Source organism: Camarhynchus parvulus, chromosome 3 (assembly GCF_901933205.1).
Source record: "Camarhynchus parvulus chromosome 3, STF_HiC, whole genome shotgun sequence".
Classification (NCBI taxonomy): Eukaryota; Metazoa; Chordata; class Aves; order Passeriformes; family Thraupidae; genus Camarhynchus; species Camarhynchus parvulus.
Window position 1 is genome coordinate 67120789 of NC_044573.1, and position 23668 is coordinate 67144456.

The window sequence follows — 23668 nt, forward strand, 5'->3', positions numbered from 1 at the left end:
GTAGGGGACAAACTATAGGTTAGGTCATTGAGAGATAGTGGTGGGAAGATAAACAACAGGATTGGAGATATAAGGCAGCCAGGAAAGGGAGACAAGAGACTGAATAAATTCTAATCTCAGTAATGACTCAGGGCTGAAACAGGATTAAGAGATCCTCACCACTATTATTTCCTATAGGGTACAAAACTACTGACAAAACTACTGACCTAAGACAAACCCAGCAGACAAGAGGATTTTGATAGCAGGAATCTCCCATCACTCATTGCATTGGGAGGATTTCTAGCAAGACCACTTGGACACATTCATCTGTGTGGTCTGGTTGCCCAACAGCAGGTACTGAGTACGTGGGTAGGACTGTGTGCATGCACAGGGGTGAGGGTTGGTTAGGTTTTAAGTTGAGTTTTAGGTGAGTTTTTGTGTTGGTTTGTTTTCATTTTAAAAATTACCTATCTTCTAATGGCTCACAATTAACTTTACTTCAACATTATTCATTGTTCAAATGGAAGGAGATTAATGGGACAGGTAAGAGGAGAAAAAAACATATACTGTACTACCAGGGGAAACAGTCCATAACTTCCATCACCATATCATTCAGGCATTAAGGAATCACACATACCAGCTGTAGTACAGACGATTTTATGTCTGACTCAACCTTTCCCACTATTTGACTGAGGAAAAAAATTTTGTTGCAGAAGAAATTCCTGATTTTCTAAATAGCATATAACAGTAGCTTATTGTGAAACAAAACCTGATGCAGCAATTTAAATGCCAAACCACTCCAAATTCAATTTCTTTTAAAGCTGCAATTTAATTAATTCTCTCCCTGGGTATTCCTGGCTTATGAACATCACAATTCAAAGACCAATTCAGATAATTCCATGTACCAATAAAATTATGTTGCATTTTAATACATTCTTAGCCAGTAAGTTACATGTGCTATCTGACATTTAAACTAGCCAATGCAATGTCATGTCACTTGCATCCTTCAGTCATTTCTTAGAATTACTTACTCTACCCAATGACATGGGCAAAAAGTAAGAGCTGATAAGAAGGCAATGAAAATAACAAAGTAAAGCTTGTTCAAAAACAAAGGGAAACTAATTAGGAACAAAAATTTGATCTAATAAATTATTCTGCATGAATAATGATCAGCTTGTCAAAATTCATACTGTTTGTTCACGAAGCTCACAGCTGGAAACAGGAGGGATATTTCAGGTCAAGAACGAGGAGGTTCTTTGGCAAAATCTACACAAAGAAGTTTGCACAACTCCTGCCAACATCATGCTTAGCTTGAGGCAATGCTTTAACTTTCAGGAGCTCTGAAGTGAATCAAGTAGGAAAAAAAAAAAAACCAAACAACTTCTAACATAGTTACTAAAGGATTCTGGTAGTTCTACAACCAATTTACTACTCCTAAAAATATTATAGACTTCATATGAGAAATTACAGAAACTAGAAAATGACAAGATCCAAAGTAACAATGTTATTTTTACATGTTTCTCTTCCATTCGTAAATGCAACTAGGGACAGCTCCTTAGAAGACAGAGGACAAATTCACTGAAGTTGCTCATATTCAAGATGGCTACTGTCAAACTGCGCCATTCCTGCTTTTCAAAAGCCTGGAAGGAACAAGGCATGAAAGTCTCTATCAATCTTTCTCCCTTGCCCCTCACCCCCAGTCAGAAAGTATCTCCACATAACCTTGCCAAGGCAAACAGATGATGCCATACACTGCAGTATTGCTGAACATAAATAGTAAGTTTCCTGACAATCAGAACTAAATACTTGCTAGGTGCAAGTTGGTAGAAGCTTCAAGACCACCACCCTTCTCATGGCTTTAATATAGCCAGATAAAATAAAAGTATTATTTTTAAAAAATATAGGGATAGGAGAAAAACCTTTTTTTTTTGTTTGAGGGGAAAAGACCCCAGCATTTCCACGTGGCACATATACAATTACGAATTCTTTTAAAAACTACTCCTCAAGAAGAACAAAGGCTCTTCAGTACACAATTAGAGAATTTATATTTTCAAGTATGTTTTCTGCATTTTGCTAATAAACTAGAATAAAAATTCAAAGAAGTGAGAGATGCCTTATTCTTTTACAAGGTTTATTTCCTTTCTAAAGGAGTACTCTTCTCCCTCATCTAATTTTTATCCTAGAAAGCACTAAAACAAAACAAGTAGTTCTTCACCACAATGAGGTCACCACCTCTGATACAAAGACCTCTTCAAAGCAGCTGAATATCATGAACTTTTGCACATCTAAAAGCAGCTTTAAATACCTATCATTTATCAAGCAATCATGATTCATGCGATTAAACTTCTTTTGAATAAAAGGATTTAAGAAAAACAGTGTTTAGATACAATCACTTATGGAGAATTACCTGGATATGCTAAAGTAACATGCCATTCAAAGTATGTTTAAGATGGAACTTCTAGCAGTTTTCAACAAAGGGCTCATCCATCACAAAAGATTCTTAGAAAAACAAAGTTTCCATTTGATAAGAGAAAAGCCCTCGGAGGTACGAACAAAGTAGGTTAAAGAAACAAGGAGGGGTCAAATTAGCATACAGAGAGCAGTTCCCAGCAACATCCAGAAGGAATCCATTTTGAGTCCCTTGCTGTTTGGCAATATTAACTAATCACCTGGAAAACAGAGAAGAGGTAAAGTGACAAAATTCCTCATCTTAAAACACAAACTCAGGTGATTGCAGCGGAAAGGTGTTTTTTGGCTTAGTTGGCTTTATTGTGTGTTTTTTATTGTTTTTTTTTAAGAGAGAATAGATATGGATGATCTAATACACTTCACATGTACCAGCTTGTATCACATTGGAAGGAGTGACTGATGTGCTGAAGGTCAGGGCTGCTATGAGCAGGGACCTCATCCTGCTGACAAAAGGGACAACAGCAGATAAAAGGAATTCAGAGGCAGATGCAAAGTCTTGCACCTGGGATGAAAGAACAGAAGCCAGTACAGACTCCAGGTCAGTTGCTTAGACAGCAGGTTTGCAGAAAGGGACATGTGGGACCTCATGGACACAAGCCGAACGTGAGCCAGCACGGCGCCCTTCAGCAACAAAAACTGACTGCACTCCAAGTTGCATTAGCAGGAGCATTACCAGCAGGCTGAGGGACATGGGTACTCCATTTTCATGAGGCTCCATCTGGAGCTGCTCTGAGTTTTCTGCACCCCCAAAGCAAGAGACAGACATTGATATATTGGACTGAGAGCAGGAGAAGGACACCAAGGTAACTGAGGGATGGAGCACCTAATGTTGGAGGGAAGACTGGCAGATTTGGGGGTTTTCAAACTTATGAAAAGTTTTGGGAGGCACAAGGAGTGCAGATCTTGCTGACACCTACAGTAACCTAAAAGGCAGAGAAAATGTAACTACACTGCTCAGAGGTGCACAGCCATGACACAAGAGGCAGAAGATGGAATATGGAATCTCTATCCAAACTCAGCCAGACAAAGGCCACAAATCATCTGATCTGACTGGACTTGCTCTCAACAGGGGATCCAGAAATCCTACCCAGCCTATCATTAATACAGACACCATAGCTAGGAGATTTCATAAGCAGGGCTATTTCCTCTAAAATCCACTGCCAGTGAGCTTGAAAGAAAAGGTCATAAATCTTCCTTGCAAATTAACAGGAGGATCCACGCTTAGCACAGCCTTACAAACAGAGGTCTCAGAATGTTTATATGAAATTAGTTTCTTTTCTCCATAGCTACCAAACACAAGGAAGAAGATACAACAGAAATAACAAGCAACCACATTTTTTGATAAATTAAACATTCCTTAGTTTACCCTAGAGGTTTGTTCTCAAGTGACTCAAGTTTATAACAGTAAATAAAATATCAATTGTAATAATGAAATTGCTGCCAGAAAATTACAGAATGTATTACGTATTTCAGTCAGCAGCTCCCTATTCTCCTTGGGAGAGTTCTCATACCACTGAAGACGTTACTTCAAAAGACAGAATTTTAACTCAATTATTCAAAAATCTTTATAATCGGGTTTAGTACCAAGTCAGTTCCTTTTCTCAAGCGCAGTCATGCCAGTGAGCACACTGACACAACATGACCACTCATTAGTCACAGCAACTCAAATCCCATTTTAAAAAAGTAGTAAATCACACAGCTAGGGATGTATGCAATAAGTTGTGTGCAAAATAAAAGCCCCCACTGCTTCTTATTATGCTATGTTCCTGGTTTGCATGCAAAAGTTAGGGTCTGGAAGTTGTATTGAGGCAGGGGTTGGTCCCTTCTCCCATGTAGGAAGTCACAGGATGAGAGGAAATGGCCTCAAGTTGTACCAGGAGAGGATATTGAACTGCACATTAGGAAAAATTTCTTCCCTAAAAAGGTGGTCAGGCATTGAGAACATGCTGCTCAGGAGAGTGGTGGAGTCACCATCCTTTTAAGTGTTCAAAAAACACATGGATGTGGCATCTGGGGACACACTTTAATGATGGACTTAACAGTGCTGGGTTAGTGGTTTGGGCTTAGAGGTCTCTCCAGCCTTATTGGTTCTGACTGTACAATATGTGTACTGATTCTTTTGCATATGCTAACTTCTCCATAAAATTCAGAATTTGAACCATCTGGGTTTAAAACCAACTTTCAAGCGCTCAAGAAAGGTATAAAGCAATTCTAATTTAACTCTAAATTGGAAATAAAAAGGCATTGGGAAATACCAAATCAAGGAAGTCTTTACTAGCAGTAGTCCAGGAAACTCAAAGACAGCAGTGGGGGAAAAAAGTAACATTCTTTTCAATTTATTCTGTTTTTGATATGCTGTACATACTGCAATACTCCTGACCACCAAAAAATGCCAAGAATAAGCCATTTTCTTCTTTGCATAACTGCATTCGTGAAGACCCATACGTTTGAAATAACATACTTCTGCATTTTGTACCAATCTATTCAAAGACTTTTTTGATAGATCTAATTCTAATTACTCTAATATTTTCACTATCAAAATTCAATTCTACAATGACAAATGCATACAATATAGACTTTTTTCCATAATAGATTTATTTCCACTGTGTGCAGCTCTTATTATTTTTTCTTTTTAAAGCACTGGGGCTATGCTGTGGCAGAAATAAATCTGCAAACAGTAGGCTGGGTTTGATTCTGCTTTTGTACTTTCCTGAAAGCGTGTCTGCATTAGAAACAGAAGTCTGAGTGCAAAAGGAAATGCTGTTTCTTTCTTGTGTGTTGAAAATAAAACATTGTGTATTTGCAGCAAGTACCTGTGACAGTACATAGCTTTTACACTTCCACTGTTACCAACCCTTAGATGATACCTGGACATTGACTGGAGGAGGGCTCTGAAGTCTCCATGCCCACTCTGAATACAAGTCAAACACAACTTAGAGGGATCACAGTTTGTCTCTAAAGAATATCAGTAATAGTGCCCTTATATGACAAGTCTGCTATATCCTGATATTTTGACAGTAGGTAAAATAAATGGAAGGAGAATAAATAAAGCTTACTTTTTTAAGCTGAGGAAGTTTTAATAGAGATTCCACAATAAGAGACTGTCTATAGGACAGAAGTGCAGTTCTCATTGACAGGCAGAAACATATTGCATGAAACAATTACTTCCACTTAATCCGAGTTAACCCAGGATATTGTTATCCTGGGTTATTTGTTACTTTGCCAGAATCCCTGTGGGGTTTTGATCAAACGTGTAATGTATTAAACATTATAATAAACAATGTAAAAAAAATCTGAATTACTATATACTGTTATTTGTAAAGACCAGATACAGAAAAGGAATTTGACAGAGAAATACAGATTTTTATAGCCTCAAAAAAAATACATTGACTGTCCATAGCAACAATCTACAGAGATAAAAAATACCCATCAAGACAGAAAGATCCAGGAACCCTTAAAGTAGTCCTCAGTTATCCTGCAAATAAAAGGTTTTGAAAATTAGTTAACAGAAATTTTATTCTACAGAGAAAAAATTTACATGTATTTGAGGCTTGCTTGCTTATCTAGTTATTTTTGGGGCTCTGAATGTTTCCAGATATATGTGTGGGGGAGGAAGTTTGCTCCCAGACCCAGTAGAAGACTCCAGTGAGGTCAATGCCACTGAGCAGGAACTATGAATGAGACTCCTAACACCTCCTTCACGCTGCTCTCCAAAGGCAAAGCAGTAGGACCACCAGTGAAAAGCAACATGATTTTGTACCCTAAAGCCATAAATCACAAGGCCACACAGTTATGAAGAACGCAGAAAGAATTTTGGATACTAAGCTGCCTAAGTCATGTCAAAAGAAGGAGAATAAGGAAAACTGATGTAAATGTCACAGGTTGGACTGTCTAGAGCTAAAAAGCACGTGCCTTCATCTCTGTCCAAATCAGAGGACCAACCCAAAATAACATCACTTCAAACCCAAAATGGTTTGGTCATTTAAACCAGCAGTGCATAGTGTATCTTACTGCACATACCTCCCACCATTGTACTGCCAGAAACATTGACAAATTTCAGTCTCCAGCTTAAACTTCAGTTGATAATAGTAAAACTCATAAGGGTGTCCCAGTTTTGGCTGGGACTAAACTACAACAAAGGGGAAGAAATAATATTTATCTCCACTGCATAAATTTCTATATTGCAAAGTTCAACCACAATAGTTAAGAATAAAAGACTGAAAACTCAGTCGCTGCTCATTTGTGGTTAACCTTTCTTTAATAGTTCACTAGTTCTGACAGATCCATAAACTTACAAAACTAATTTCTTTAAGAGCTAAGATCTCCTGCTCAGCAAGCAATTATCCCAAGATTAGTGTCTGGTAATTCATTTATTCTCTTCAATGAGCAGAAATAATAGGAATTGGGTTTCTGTGACTTTAAGCAGCTCATGCTCAGTTACCACCAGATGCTCAAAGTCATCACAATGAATCAGAGCAGGAAAATACATTAATTGGATTAAGTGTTACTTCTACATTTCCCTCTTTCCAGTCGAAAGTGGAGAACATCTTACCTCATTTAATATAAGGAATGTAAAGGTAAACGTAATAAGAGTAGTAAAACTATTAAAATAACAGCAGAGTATTTCCATTTTCCTGCATTTCTCCTCTAGTTTGAGAGCTCAGAAAAGCAGACAGTTGCAAACAGAAACTGTAGAATTCATCTTGGCAATTCTCATCAGTAAAGTATCAAGAACTGATACACACAGGAACTCAGGAGACCTGACTATTTGCTGCTGAAGATCAACAGCACAGCAAAATCCTGAGATTAATTGTCTAGATAACATTTTTAAGGAGAAATTTAAACCATTTCAGGGAGGAAAAAACCAAAATTACTCTTCAAGCCATTTTCTAATAGAGCAGCACTGATCTTTCCAGATACTGCCCATTTACAGACAACAACTGTTAGGAAAAGAAGGAACTGCATCTTCATTTCCATGCAGATACCCAGCAGTGCCACTGGTTGCCTACACCTGTTTAAGGCAAAACCAGCTAGCATGCTATTCCAAACTATTTTCATAGCAACTGGTCTGTTTCAAGAGAAACTAAGAGAATTGCAGAACAAAACAAAAACAAACCAGTAAAAAAAAAAACAAAACACCAAAAAACCAATAAACACACACAGCCTCCCAACACAAAAAGGCAGAATGTTCAAGTTAAATAAATGATAAAAACAAAATAGAAACATTTTCATATATAATATATACTGAGTTTATATAAAAGTGAGTACCAATGGGATTATAATCAGGTTTTTTTACATCAAGAGATCAGAAACAATGTCTAGGCTTTCAGATTCAATTTTTCTATTGTTTTATTTAACCTCTAATACCAACAGAAAAGTAACTACAAATTTCTTGTTACAGGTAAATACCTTCAAGCCTTAACTACTGCAAGGTCTTCTTAAGTGTTTTCTCTAGAATAAGAAAAAACATTACCAGAATGATTCCACTTGTACTTGGATATATCCACCTAAAACCTAGTTAGATTATTTACCTATTAGACAGCTTCCTCCTAAAAAACATTCCAAATTTAATTTACAAATATTTGGTTATCCTCCTGAGATGCAGCTAACGCATTTGAGAAGCCTCAGATAGCATATTAGCCCAGCCAACACTTTAAAAAAATTTTGAATGGCAGGTACCAGCTGGCATCTCTCAGATACTTTGGCAAAGAATTAGGTCCTGCCATGACAAATTTCAGAGAAGCAATGCACTGCTTCAGAGAGGAAGCGATTTGCAGTTTCCAACTTCTACCAATTGTGGGACTCGGCATGAATTCCCTCTCCCAGAGACAAGACATAACTGACTGGCATCTGTGTCTGCCAGCAGCTCTATAACCGTGCCAAGACCAAAACTGGAAACAAAAAGGTTAAAGGGCAGTGGGAGGGTGGGGAGGACACACCAAGCAGCTCTATCTTGCCTCCAAGAACAAGCTTTACAAGTCTTCCCAGTACTGGTTGGTAAACTACTTAAACTTTCTGGATGTTTTCACATTGATTTTTTTATTCTTCTTTGTAGCCTAACTTTGCTCATCAAGAAGCCACTCAAACATACCTGCAAAAGCTGCCTACAACTACCTCATACATGGAAACAGCCGAAATGGATCCAGCACCTATAATTACAGTCTAACTGTTGGGAGTTATATAAATGAATTTAAGCATTCCAAACACAAGATGAACTTACCTTTTGAGAATCATTCAAAAGTGTTAACTACGAAGTCAGCATCAGCCTGTTTTCCATATGCCATGAAGTAAAGATCATACAACATCACCAGGAAGACCCATCAGCAAACAGAGCTAAATTACTGACTACATACAAGATCAGAGCATCAAAGAGTTCCATGGGGCATTGCTTTCTGTATTGATCCTATCAGGCTCTGATAAACCTTCAAAAGAAAGATAACTTTGGCAAGAGTCCCCTAAATATCCAACTAACCAGGTTTGTAAATGTGACCTCTAAGTAGCATGGACTGGTGTGCATGTCATTGCAGATACTGTTAGAGCAAAGAGCACAAAGATGTACCACATACTCATGAGGGTAAGACAGCACTTTTAGGTGTTCTACAGGACACCTGGAGTTGGATTCCAGCTGCATGTGAAAGCACCCGAGTGAGGATGCCTGTGTGAGTGAGGAGTCAAAGCTCCCACTAGAGGCAGTGGAGATCTAGGCAGCACAGCTTGGGTTAACTGTAGAATTTCAGCCCACCCTAAAGTTAAAAGCTGGCATCTGCCCAGCTGAGTAACTCTCCACAAACCACTAAATGTACTCCACAGACCTCCAGCTAGTAAAATCTGCCAGATGAATTCCACACCTTGCCAGTTTTCTCCAGGTGTTACACCACTCTTGCATCACTGCCTGAAAATGTCACCCAGCGTGCCAGTGCAAACACAGACAAACAGAGCAAAGCTAAATTAAAAAAACAACAAACAAACAAAAAAAACCCCCAACCAAACAAAAAAAAAACCAACAACAAACTAATGAAAGCAAAATGCACATTACTGGTACAGTCTGATGCCAAGCATCACTGAATGACTGGCACCAGTGCCATTTAGGAAGACTGTGTCTCACCTCAGTATATATGATGCCTTTCAGAACATAAAAAACCCTACAACCATCACATTTGCTTCAGCATTCCCATAGTGACCCAGATAAAAACAGGAAAAAGGTAAGGGAGAGGAACAACTATATATAGTTTACCCATTATTTTAAAACAGGCCAGATATAACTACTGAGGGCAAAAAATGTACATATAATACTTGAAACACTCCTTAAATTGGAGACAAGCATATGAACAGACCAGGTCTAAAAGCCTATGGTCTTCTATCACAAAATATTTGTGGTACCTTTGTCTTACACTAAACTGAAATTCATTACTTACAGAATTTCACAGAAGCTATGACTGTCTAAGCTAAACAATTACGAAATTACTTCATAAGAAATAGAGAGATGGCTAAAGACAAAAAGTAACTGCCAAAGCAAACAACAATGCCAACCAAGCATAGCTGTAATCAGAAGCAGTACAAGTCAGTTTAGAAGAAAAGCACTTACATAAACAAGCAAATCTGTGCGGATGCAGCATTCCCAACAGAGGGCGGCTTAACAAGATGTCCCACTTTTAAAATAAGCAAATACTTTGATCTCCTCTTCATGAGCCCTAACAATAAGTGGATGCTCCTTTTTCTTCCTCTGCACTTACTCTAGTCCTGAACTCCGCTCATTTCAACTATCTTTGTGTGAACACTGCTAAGCCATTCTGTAACTACTTCTTAGCCTCCCACTAAACATCTATTTACTCCTCCAATCACAAACTGTTAATCCCACGACTCAATTGATGTCTGTTTCACACAAAGTTACACCCAACACTTCACTAAAAGGTTGGCCACTTCAGCCGCTTATTCAAGAAAAGATATACTCATTATATAATTTCACACTTGATGGTAAGATTACCTTAAAATGAGTTCACCACTCCCAAGCAATGAGTTCTGCACAAAAGATAGGTGGTAGTTCTGACAATAATGGCATGGAGAGCCTGAGAGAAAAAGTTAGTTCATGGCCCCTGTGATTTTTCTGTCATGCAATTTAAAATTCATAAAAAGCAAATAAACTGAAAGGCAAATCATATCCCGGGGTGCATCAGGCACAGCCTTGCCAGACAGGCAAGGGAGGGGATTGTCCCACTCTGCTCTGCACTGGGGCAGCCTCACCTCGAGTCCTGTCTGCTTCTTTGCAACAATATAAGAAGGGTATAAAGTGTTAGAGAGCATCCAAAGGAGGGCCACAAAGATAGTGGAGAGTCTAGAGGAGAAGCCCCATATGAGAAGCGACTGAGGTCACTTTGTTCATCGTGGTGGACACTGAGGGGAGACCTCATGGCAGTCTACAACTTTCTCATGAGGAGAAGAGGACAAGTGGACACTGATCTCTTCACTCTGGTGACCTGAGGGAATGGCCTGAAGCGGTGCCAGGGGAGGGTTAGGCAGGATATTAGGAAAAGCTTCTTCACCCAGAGGATGGCTGGGCACTGGCACAGGCTGCCCAGAGAAGTGGTCACAGCACCAAGCCTGACAGAGTTCAAGAATACTTTGGAAAATGCTCTCAGGCACATGGTGACTGTTGGGTTGACCTTGTCCACCTTACCCATTTCTAAGTATGACCACTCCTAATTATCTTTTAGAGTCCAGTGAGCCTCCCTTACTTCACATTTTAATTTAACACACAAAAGAAAAACAGTAGCCAGGTTTTAAGCCATTGGAACCAAGTTGTGGTATCTTAGTCATAGAAAATCATCTCTTTCAAAAAACCAAGTAAGTATGTTGAAGAGGAATTCCAGAACAGTTCATGGAGCACTCTACAGATCCCTGCAAAGATGAAGAAAAAGCAGAGCCCTACCCCTCTTTTGTTAAAGCAATGTCTTGATAAAAATAATGAAAGTCTTTTCATTTTAAGAATGATGTTCGTATTATCCCCATCTTTTGCACAATAAGCACTGACCAGCAGTCTCTCAGGCTGAGATCCTACCCAAAAGCACTCAGGGAATTCACACTGCCTATGAACAGCAAGCTGTGAGAAATGTTAAGATTTATCACCTTCAGAAGACAACATAATTTCAATACGAAAATTTGCTAGAAGTTTTAAGTTTCTATCCTTTCCATTCTGATTCTTAACTCAAAACCTAAAGGAATGCTGTCCCATTAAGAACCCACATTCCTTTTTGTCTGAAACTCTGGAACAACCACATAGGTCCAGATGGAGGCAGTTTTAAAGACATGACAAAATTTTTCACCTGGGTTTTAAGTTTACTGTTTATAGCACCTCTCTTACCTACTCTGATCAGGAAAATATGCACCTGGAATGCTGGTAAGTGGGATACCACATCAATAGAAAAGAAATCTCAATTGCTCAGAGACAGTACCCCAAAGAACAAGCAGCAGAGTAGTTTGTAGAATATCCACCTTTTTTGACCTGTATTTTCCCAATACAATTATTCTTAATAAATACAGCTAAATTATCTACAAAATATTTCAAAATATTTTGACCAATTGCTGAAATATTGACATTTTCAGATAGAAAAGTTATTAATACAGTATACAGTTGGTGGCACAGACCTCAATGCAGAGACTGAGCATAACATACATTAAGTTAAATGCCTTAAACCACATATACAAAAGATCAATACTGCAGCATGAGGTTGCATGAATTGCATGCCACATACTATTTTCTTTGCCTAATACCAGAAAAAGCAAAAAAAAAAACCCCAAAAAACTAAGAACACTAGAGTGGGGCCATGCTGAGTAAACTTCTGACTGCATACAAAGACTAACATTGTCCATAACAATTTTGTGCAGTTCTACTCCAGCCTTCCCACTAATTTACCCAGTTCTGTCCCAGTCCCACCACACACCTGCAAGGGTCAGTGATTTCACTGCATGAAACTAAATGTTCATTAAACTGCTTCACTATGAACAAAATACTTTTATATGTACAGAGGTGTAAAAAGCTGATAATGCTTCATGCTTCAATTTGTAAAAAATGGGGTTACTGTGATAGGATTAGAAAATACATCCCAAGCTTGCACATTTAAGCTTCCAGAAAATGTCCTAGTGTTAATTTAATTTTCTAGATCACTGCCAGTACCCAGCTGTGGCAGAAATTATAAGTTGAGAGTTCTAATTTCTTTCAAGTCTGGAATGCAATGCTGGGTTTTGAAGAGCCTAAACTAAATAAATATTTCAAAGGTAAGAAATTACTTGAAGTTATAAAAGAACAAAGGGCAACTTCAAATTCCCTTTTGTGTGCCAAAATCATAAAGGCTTTCTTTAAAGTACATTACCTTCAGTTTTGTCACACACATGACAACTTAATCCAATGAACTCAAGGGGCCACAGGCAGTATTTTTACAGATAAATTGAAGGAGAATCCAAAAGTCATCATATAAATAGTACACTCAAGATTCAAAAAAATATTATCTAGCCATACTAAATCAACTTTCTGATAAGGCTGTTACTCTGAACCATGACACATACCATTGTCATGTCCAAAATATGCACCACAGTTCAAGTCTCAATTTCAATCTCATGCGCTTTGAGGTTAACAGCATCTTTAGGTAAGGCACTGCTACCACACCTTCCTCCCTCTCCTAAAAACAAGCAGCACTGTATAGAAGCAGACGTCATCAGCCAATTCCAACCATTTTGAAACTACTACAGTATGCACCAAACTGGAGCACACTGACAACAAACAGGCTCAGTCTGACCAGTGGATCCCACTGAGATTGCTCCAACCCCAGCATGTCCAGTTACAACACAGGATCAAGTTACTGTCCTAGAAAGCCCTGGCTGCGTACCCCAAGCACACTTAGTGCTTCCAACTCTTTGGACAAGAGCTACAGCCTCCTTGGACCAAGCAAACACATTTGTTTTACACCCTTGTCCTTGTTGCTCAACTGCTCACTCTGTAGGTGGCTTTGCTGCCATCCACACTCTAATCTTGAGCAGACTGAGAAGCTCCCTAAGAGACACATGGCTAGTACACACCTGGGTACAGAAACCAAACCAGGCAAAGGCACAGAAGTCAGCCCAAGGACAGCAGGCAGGTTGCTTATACCAGAAACAACACAGACAAAAGTCTCCAAAGATACAGCCCACCTCCAACACCTCAACACACTCAGGATCACTTGGTAATGAACGCTAACCTGCTCTTTTCCTCTTTAATTCTTTGACTCTTAAGATTTGAATGCAATATAGGAAGTGCTAAAACTAGGACATCTCTAATTAGAACAATCTCTTTTGATGTTGTAGTTAAATAAAGTGGGTTTTTTCTTTCTTCAAAACAAACTTTCCTACCTGGTACACAAGAACACTGTTCCATGCGGTTTCATATAACGAACTTGCCACTAAGAAAGCTGTGTTTTGGTCCAAAAGAAAGGACTGTTCATTCATTCTAGACTGCAAAAGCTTAAAGGTCACAGTTTTTTTAGAACATTATATCATAGTGTTTTATCCTTGCTCAATCCCAGCACTGATAAAATACAGCTAAAATTATGTGGTACCAATATCAATATATTTCTTTACAATGAAGTAGGAAGATTTATTTACTCAATGCATTTTCTATTTGCAATGTTTTTATTGAAGCATCTTGAAAAAAATGGCTAAAACCCAGTTTAGGAGCCAGAAGACATTCTTTACTGCATGTTTTACAAATCATTTCCCAGAGGAAAACAGCTAGAGACTAAGAAAATTAAATTAATAGTTAACATGTTTTGAATTACTTATTATTCCTCCAATCTATGTTCTTAAAAATGCAAAAGAAGAAAAAAAAAATTGGGTACTTGGAAGATATACATAAAGTACAGCTCTGCTGAATAAAACACACTCCAGAAGATAAACAGCCAAAGATTGCACTACTTGCGCTTACTCAGAAAAAAGGCAGCAAGGATATTGCTTTACAACTTCCAGTCTAAGTACAAGTCCCTATCATCTAAGTGACGCCATGTTCCATGGGATTATAGACACGCTGCTGATAACAAAGAGGTTGGGCTCAACATCCCAGTAATCCCTTCCTGTGTGTGGGAACAAACTAGCACTGATCATTTTTAAATTGGTCCCATCCTTACTAAAGGGCTGCTATTAACTTAGCTATTAAACCAGTCACCCCTATCCAGTTCCCACGAAAATTAAAGGCAATATCCAAAACAGAGCTGCTGCTATTGTAATAAATTTTATTTCTGAAATGAAAACAGATAATACAAGATCACAAGGAAATGTTTTCTCAGAATTATCTTTTCTGTACACATTTGCTGAACGTTGAACAGCAGTGGTCTAAGGCTGCATGGTTTGTTCACAAAATTAAAGAATAAAAAAAAGTCTGTAGAGGACATAAGAAAGAACCTATATCATTCCTTCACACAAAGACTATTTTAAAACCAGACAGTTAATATTATCAGCGGTACATTAGCCTGGATGCAAATAATCACTGCATCTCCTTCGCTGAAGTTCACAGAGCAGAAGCAACTTCAAATTGGGTAATTATTTGCTGAGCATTACAGATGAATGTTTATTGAAAATCCTTATTCTCCTTAGCAGTAAAATAGCAAAAATTTTCCTAACAATAAAAGTCAGAATTTTCTGAATATTTTTCTCATTTCAAAGCATGATCTTTGATGTGTAGAATTCTATTAAAAGATCGTGGCAGGCAGCAGGCACTCAGACACTTGAGGAGGTGTGTGCTGGTGCAGTATTTACTGCACCAGTATTTTATTTACCAGTATTTATGTTACCAGGTGAGGGAAAGGTGGGAGGGGGTCAGCACAAAGCACGACACTGGAGGTGACAATGGATTGACTTCATCTTCTCTGAGACCTTCAAGTGTCAAAAGCCTGGAAGGAGGCAGGAGCAGGCAGTCTGATTGCTACTGTGAATCCAGCAAGGGGATGCAGAGATAAGGGAACTGGAGCATCTGAGATGAGAGGCTGAGAGAGGTGGTGTTGGTTAGGTTCAAGCAGGAAAGGCTGCAGGGGGCAATCTCAGCATGCATAAATACCCCATGAGAGGATGTAAAGAGAATGAGCCAAACTCTTCTCAGTGGAGTTCTGACAAGAAGCAAGAGACAATGGACACAAATCAAAATAGAGAAAATTCCATCTAAAGGTAAGAAAAATCTTCTTTGTTCACAGTAGCCAAACACTGGCACTTTGGAGGCTGTGGAGTCTCCATCCTTGGATCAAAACCCAACTGGGCAAGGTCATTAGATGCCTGCTCTAGTAGACATTGCTCCAAGTGGAGGCTACAGTTTGTTATTATCTCTAATTAACTCAGACTGGCTAAGAGTAAATAGACATATATACACATTATGCTATCATAGTTTAAGAACAGTGCTTCATTCAAGACTAGTAACTCAATAATATTTAAATTTCAAGATGGCCTTCAATAACACTCCTTTCAGGAGGCTAAAGAAATCATGATAAAAGAAACTGAACATTATCAGGAAGTGGGAAGTGTCCAGAGGCAAGCAGACTGTGTTGAAAGATGAAAACATGTTTATGGATAGGCAAACACTAAGCATGGGTACAACTTGCTAAATCTAAGAAAAAGGTTACACACTTTGCTAACTTCCCCTTTAAACAGCAGTTATTTAAGGCAACTCAAAAATGAGGAAGGGATCTGAGAAACCTCAAAGAATGGCAGCCAAAAAACAGATGAGTAAGATGGCATTGAACAGACTACAGGGACCAATTAAACAAAACAAAGTTGAAGAGCAAGGAGTAATGCACACTGGAAAACTTCAAAGTCAACTAAGCTTCACTGACTGCAGGTACTAATAATAAGCAGCAAGAAAAACATTATGTTATGTAAATAATGTAAAATAGACAGCACAATGTCATTAGAGTACATCACTCATGCCAGAAAACAGCAAGGCCTCATTTTGTAACATGACACAGTACTCTTCTTCTTACATTACAGAGAGTTAGTTAGAGCAACAGAGATATTGACAAAGAAATAACATTGGGAGTATGAAACATATTTCACATGCAACAAAACTGTCATGAGCAGAGTACAGTAAAACTTAGCATTTCAGTGGATTTTGAAGGAGATTTTAGAGGATATAGTTTTGTTTCACAGGCAGCACACCAGAGCTCATAACTTGAGGCACGTGGATTTAATGCAGAGCAGAGACAATTCCCAATCACCTTTAGAATTCCATAGGGATGTTTCATCACTATGAAATTCAAGTACTGCCTCTAAAGAAAGCCACAAAAATTAACTGGTAACTAGCTTTCAGACATATTAGGAAGATTATTCTCCCTAACAAAGCTGTTTGTTGCAAGTTAATCTGCAGTTGGAACAGGAAGAACCTAACCAATGTGAAATGTAATACAAGGGAAAAAAAACCCACAAGAATACAACCTAACTAATCATTCTGCAGAATATTTGACAAGACTACAAGAGAAATGCTCCAAAGGTACAAAGACATTATATGTGCATGCAAAACCAGTAGTGGCATTAGTCATTCTGGTCTTAACAAAGACAGCATACTACAGAAATTGCCTTCAACTTTCCAGTTTGACCCAATCATCATATCACCTACTCCAGAATCTTCATTTACATAGGTATTTATAATCACAACACCAGGTCAAAGGAGTACAAAAACGACTGCAGCTGAACAAAATAAAACACTATTTATATATCAGGTTAGTTTTCAGGTTAGAACTCACTGTTGGTTCGCTGCTCTGGTATCAGTAGCCAAGCAAACATGAGAAGGAAAGTAGACAACAGCAGAATTGATAATCACATGCACTATATAAGCAATTCCATTGTTTCCTTGTGTAGCCATTTTTTTGTTCAAAACTGAAGTCCAGCTTTTTGTGGAACTACATCCTCCACTGTAACCCTTATTGACCAAGCTGTTATACAGTTATACACTTCCTTGCAACTCACACAAATTATACTTGTGTACTCTGGTAACTTCTGTGTTCCAAATTTGACTTACTACTTCTTAAAAAGAAAAGTTAGTTGCTCTCTCATAAGCCATGTGACACAGGTCCAGCCTGCCAAGGTTCCCAGTTTACTGGAACAGCAGCCCATAGATTTAGAAACATAAGTGTGGTTCTGAAGGACAGTTACACAACAAGGACTTGAATTATATCAAAATCGCTGATGGTCTTTATCTCTGGAGGAAAACTCAGGAAGATATCAAAAGATCGAAGAAAAGAGTAAAGGAAAACTTCAAACTCTCCTGTGAAATTATCTCTTGTAGATCTTTGTAAGTCATCCAACATTACCTCCTCAGTATCTGAATTACAGCCTGAATGTGAAAGTAAAGCCAGAATTCTCCTCCCTGCCCTACCGAACTCTCAGCAATCCAGGGCCAAGAGCTGTGATGGTGCCAACAGTGTTGAGGCAGCCAATCAATCATCCTGATATGCAGATATGTCACCAAAGGCTGCACCTAAGAGAGCCAAGCTCAGAGGCATACAAGCGCACAGATAACCAGTCCAGGCAAGGTGAGGTGGTGTTTTCCAGGAACACAGGCTAACAAAGCAAACAAGTGGATGCAGAACTCTAACAGCAGTACATGTTCCCTGTGAAGGTGATATCTGTACTCACAGGTGTACTCAATACTTGTACATGAGAGAATAATCCAGTAGAGTTACAGAACCAGCACTGCAAATCATAGAACAACTGCAAACATTGCAAAACATAGAAGCAATTAAAGTAGTGGAACTGGTAATTTTATCGGACTTTTTTTTAACTGAAACCTACCATTTTTACCACCGTTGCCACTAGAATCATAGAATTTATTTGCCTTTTGAAAACAAGTATGGGTACATATGCACATAAAAACCTATACAACAGAGGCAACTATCAAGAGAGCAAAACACAGGACTAGATGGGGCTCACACAAATATCTGAGATAACAACAGGACTGGCTCAGTGCCCCTCATCCCCATGTGACAACTCCAATAGGGAAATGAACCAAGTGCTCTTCCTGTCAGACCCCGGACTGGTCTGGACCAAATCCTTTCCCTTCAAGGGTGACCAGACTACAATTGCATTTGAACACTAGAGACCAGCTAGGTCTGCCCTATTTCCAAGGACCACGAGCCTCCTGCACTTCATTGCCATTGTTTTTTTCCACCCAACTCATTCCTCAAACACAATGAACTATAAACAATGAACAGAGTAGTTTCCTGAGACTTCAGGCACACCTTTCTAGAAGTTTTATACTTACACTGGAGGCCTTTCCTCTTCTGGAGTGGTGAATCAAGTAGTTTTTGAACAAAAAATGGCTACATAAGGAAACAATGGAATTGCTTATATAGTGCACTACACAAGCAAAGAAATTTGGTTTTTGCTAATATAAATACCAAAATACTGTGTACTAGTTATTTTCAAATTTTTTTCATAAAAAGGTGTCCCTTGAAGGAATTTTTGAACCCTCTATGACCCACAAATTTTTTTCCATTAATACTCCTAAATCCAGCAACAATGTTAATAGTTCTTTAACTTATTTATCCAGTGCTGATGCTGCATGTTGTAAACTGCCCTGCTCATACTTTTGGTTTCTTCCATTCCTCATCTGCAAGGCAGAGTCACTTCTTGACTACATCTTCCTCCATTCTGCCTCCTCCCTTTTTGCCTTTCACACTGAAAAACCCCCACCCATCTACTAGCATTAACAAAAATAGCATAGCCTACGATATGTAATGCCCTCCCATTTTGCATTGCATTTTGACTTTTAAGATATTACACTATGTTATTAAGAGATACCAAAAGCAGCTTTTATTATAACCTACTTAATTTCTCTTTTCAGGAAAAATACCAAGCAAGAGATGACTACTGACTGGTCTCAAAAGAGCAGGCACACAAAAACCTCTGGCAACACATGTGCTTTTGGCAACAGCTAAGTAATCCTGTAGTTAAAAAAAAAAAAAAAAGGAAAAAAAAAGCCCAAACAACTAACAAATCACAAACAGACCTGAATTCTTTGGTACTGTGGATCAACTGCAAAATTCCACAGACACCTGTGGTCCTTAAAGAAATTACCTGGAATACTCGTGCCTCTCAAAAAAATCAGCATTTCAGATATTAGAGGAATAATTTTTTTCCAGAAGGATTAGACTATTAAACTTTGCTTTCCAAAGCAAAGCCCCACAGCAAGAAAACTTTCATTACAAATTCCAGTTTTCCAATTCATTAAACTTGACTAACTCAGTTACCACTGCAAGGTTTGAGTTGCAATCAGTCCAAACACAAGAGACTCAGCAGATTAAGTATTTGAATCAATACCATGGGAATGATCAGGCTAGACTTCTCTCTAACACTAAAATCATAGTGACTTTTCCAGTATCCCAACTTATCAAGGTACTTTCAGGAAGGGAAAGGAAAGGAATGTTTTTTATCTGCTGTGCTTTTGTTTACAGGAGACTCCATGTATTTGCAGTCCTCCTTCACATGCACATAAGTCATCTAGTGAAGGCAGCTATCTTGCAGCATTTCCCCCAGTTTGAACCCATTTGGATTAAAAAAAAAAGAAAAAGAAAAAAGCAGAACTAGTTTCTTCTGCATTACTCAAACCAGAGAACATCTGACAAAGCAAAGTGCAGATGTAACTATTTTTCCCCCCCCACATCACTTAAAAAGCAATACAGGAGGTGCTGGCTGTATCCAGGACTCAGAACTCTCCCTGCTCCTCTAAGCAGGATGCAAACCTTGGCTCTAAAGCCAGGTTCCAAATCCCTCCCCCCGTTTTCTGCAATTGGGCAAATCTTCAAAAACAGGAGTGAAGCACACCCACAATCTCGCCTCACTTAGACATCAGTGATGCAATTACCCTTCTGGAAGGCAGGAGATAAGCAGAAATTTTCTCTCGTTATTTTGACTACTGCACTACCACCTAAAGACCTTTTTTATTTTTTCAGTACAAGACAATTTTTAAGAGATTGTTACTACCAAACAGATACTCAGAAAAAGCAATTTTTACACTTCTCTACAATGAGCAGGCAGAGTATCAGCCACCCATTTGCTCATGCATTTCTGACTGGCCAGGAGCTCCCAGGGCAGTATGCAAACGTTCACAGCACATTCTCTGAATCTCCTTCTTCTCCTGTGCAAGCTAAGGAGCCTAGGCACCTACTTCTGGATGTGCATTTCCCTTGTGAGAAACAGGCACTGCCCAGCCTGATGTGCAGATGTATCTTCCCAGCTCAAGAACACTGGGGAATACACCTTGTACATCACTGCAAACTGCTTGAATGCTGGAGAGAACATCACTTCATGCTCCACCACAGCTTTTCAGCTTTCCTACTTCAGTCTAAACACCTGCCCTGATTTTCTACCTCAGACAAAAATAGTTATTAAGCTGCAGGAGGAAAATTAACTTCTTAACATCTCAGCTTTAGGCCCACTTATGCAAGTATTAAGGAAGACATAAATTTCAAAAGGTCTGTAACACCCACTCTGTACTGGAAAACTTTTCTAGAAGGCTTACAAGTGTGCAAGGCTAGACATTTTTTAAAGAAAATAACAAAAACATAAAAGACAGTGCTTATTTTTCAGTATTTCATTTTAATAATTTAACACGAAGCTATCGTTTATGTAAGTCAACTTTATTATTTACTATAATAAAATATAATTTTCATTCTGCTCCTTAATTTCAATTGTTGTTATGCCAAGGGCCAAAAACTGCACTTCCTCAACTTACAAAGTCAGAGCACAAGACACTTTCCACAGAAAACTTACATAAAATAAAACAGAAAGCATGCTCACCTTTTAACTAATTGACACTTAGTGTCTAAAGTGCTTTAGATCAGTAACATGTGAGAGTGCTGTTAACGTCTTTAAAGTTTAGTAAATATCATTAACGTCACTGGTGAGTTGCGTGACACAGGTTGCAGCAGCAAATCTGCACATCAAAACGGCGGATTTGGCAACTGTCAAGCCCATTCTCGACACATTTCAAGTGTCACTATACCCCACTCTGAATTGGTCGTTTAGGCTAACGGGGGCAGGGCAATAAAGGTTTCTGCGACCAGAAGTGTGCATTGTAACCCATAACGCACGACAGCGGATGCCTAAAGATCCAGTTGTGGAAGAAGCGGGAGCACACCTGCTCCTCTCCCGCAGCGTCTCCCCCGATACGCCGGAGGTGCTGCCCGGGGGCAGGGCTGCGAGGGCTGCGCACCCAGGCCAGGGGAGCGGCCTTTCCCCTCGGGGGTACTCCCGACTGCTCCAGCAGGCTCCGGCCCGGCCCGGCCCTCCGGAGGGGTCTCGCTCCTGCAGCCCCCGGGGCTTGGACGCTGCCGGCAGCGAGAGCCCCCGGCCGGGACATCTCCTGCGCCCGGGCTGCAGGCGGGGAAGGCCCGAGGCGGAGCGGGCTGGAAGCCGCCCCGAGCCCTTTCCCGGCCGCCCCTCACCTGTTTTGAAGACCAGCTGCTTGTCGTCACTGCTGCCGAAGAGCCGGAGCATGGAGACGAAGAGGACCCCGCACGAGTTCTGAATGCCGAAGACGGCGCCGTTGCACCACATGGCGGCCAGCATCACCACCCAGCCCCAGCCGCCCTCGGGGGGCTCCGGCGCCGCAGCGCTCCCGGGGCAGCCCGGGCTGCCGGGGGCCTCCTCCGCCAGGGCCGCCCGGGGCTGGGCCCCGCTCTCGCCGCTCCCGGGGCACCACTCGCCGCCGTTCTCCCGCCGCGGCTCCTCACCCGCCGGCGGGCCGGGCAGGGGGGTCGAGGCGGCGGCGGGGTCTGCCCCCGCGCCCTGCGGCTCCAGCTGCTCGCTCACCGGCGCCATCCCCGGAGCGGGCGTGAGACCCTCCAGGCGCGCCGCTCCTGCCTTCCTTTTCCTTCTCCTTTTCCTTCTCCTTCCCCCTCTCCTCGCGACCTCTCGTCCCTTGCCGGCTTCAGCCCCTGGCCGCGGGTGCTGCGGGCATCCTGCGGCGCTCGCTCTGTCTGTCTGTTGTCTGTTTATCTGCCCGCGCGCCGGTGTGCGGGACCGAGCGAGGCCAGCGCACACCCCACTGTTCCCGCCGTGCCGCCGCCGCCGCTTTATTTTAAAAGGGGGGCTCCCTCGGGGGCGTCAGCGACAAGAGCGCTTCCCTCCGCGCCGATTGGCCGCGGGAGGGGAGGAGGGAGGGAGGGGGGCCGGGGAAAGGCAGGCGAAGCCACGCTCCTCTCCGGGCCCCCCCCACCTCGCCCGCCGCTCTGGCTCTCCGGTGGAGGGGGTGGAGCGGGGCGGGACCGCGCCGTGGCGGCAGCGGCGGCAGCCAGCGCACGGTGCGGTGGCCGCCCGGGGAGTGGGAGCGGGGAAGCGGAGGGCGAGGCTGGAAATCAGCGGTTAACGGCCGCCGGGAAGGGGCGGGAGGCGGGCGAGCGCCCCGAGCCTGCACACAGGTACGGCAGAGCTGTAAACAAGCCCCTGGCCCCGCTCCCGGGCCCTGCCCGCTCCCCACGAGGCAGGGCAGCTGCGCCCAGCGGTGTCCCGCCCCAGCTGGGCCAGGGGGAATAGTCTGAAACTCCCGCCCCGGCCGTTTGCAAACAACAAGGAGCTAAAGAGAAGCCGCCCCAAAACGCGCAGCCTCCGGCACACACGCACACCCGCACAGCCACACGCGCGAAGAGAGCCGGCTCCGGCCCTGCCCAGCGCTCTCGGCCCCTGCGGAGCTCCAGTGCCCACCTTCCTGCCCGGGGAAGGGCTGCCAGCCCCGGCACGGAGGCGCCAGGGCTCCAGGGCCTTCGGGGCATCCGCTGTTCTCCGGGACAGCTGTCCACCTCCTCTCGGGACACCCTGTGCCAGGGGACACCGGGCGCGAACTGCTGCTGCCCAGTTGTCTTTGCTCCTTTTTAACAAAGGAAGGGAAAGTACTTGCTTCTGCACACCTCTTGACATGTTTCCCATTTGCACAGAGGCATCAAGTCTTGACCTTTCCTCCCCACAGCCAGGGAAGTGAGAGGATAGGAAAAGCGCAGGTCAGGACTGTTAAATGACAAGTTTTGGATTCATGATCCTGCTTCCAATCTTGCAGACGTGCATCTGTTCCACTGTTTGGCAGCTACATACGTTTTTGGCAGTTTGGGCTTGATGAGGAAGAGAGCTTCTTGAAAGAAAATCGGCAAATTAAATCTGGATGCTTCGTCCATCCCTGTGAGATCTGGAGGGCTCAAAACATCTTCTTGCGTTCATACACCAA

At 41.4% G+C, this 23668-nt stretch overlaps 1 protein-coding gene across 1 annotated transcript in view; it reads right to left on the minus strand.

Moving 5' to 3' along the window:
- SLC16A10 (solute carrier family 16 member 10) overlaps window positions 1-22513 on the minus strand; it is a 63918-nt gene extending 41405 nt beyond the window's left edge. Inside the window, exon 1 of the mRNA XM_030945966.1 lies at window positions 21897-22513. Within this exon, the coding sequence (XP_030801826.1) occupies window positions 21897-22272 (376 nt within the window). The 5' untranslated portion in view covers window positions 22273-22513. The remainder of the gene's footprint in view (window positions 1-21896) is intronic.
- Between the last annotated feature and the right edge of the window lie 1155 nt (window positions 22514-23668).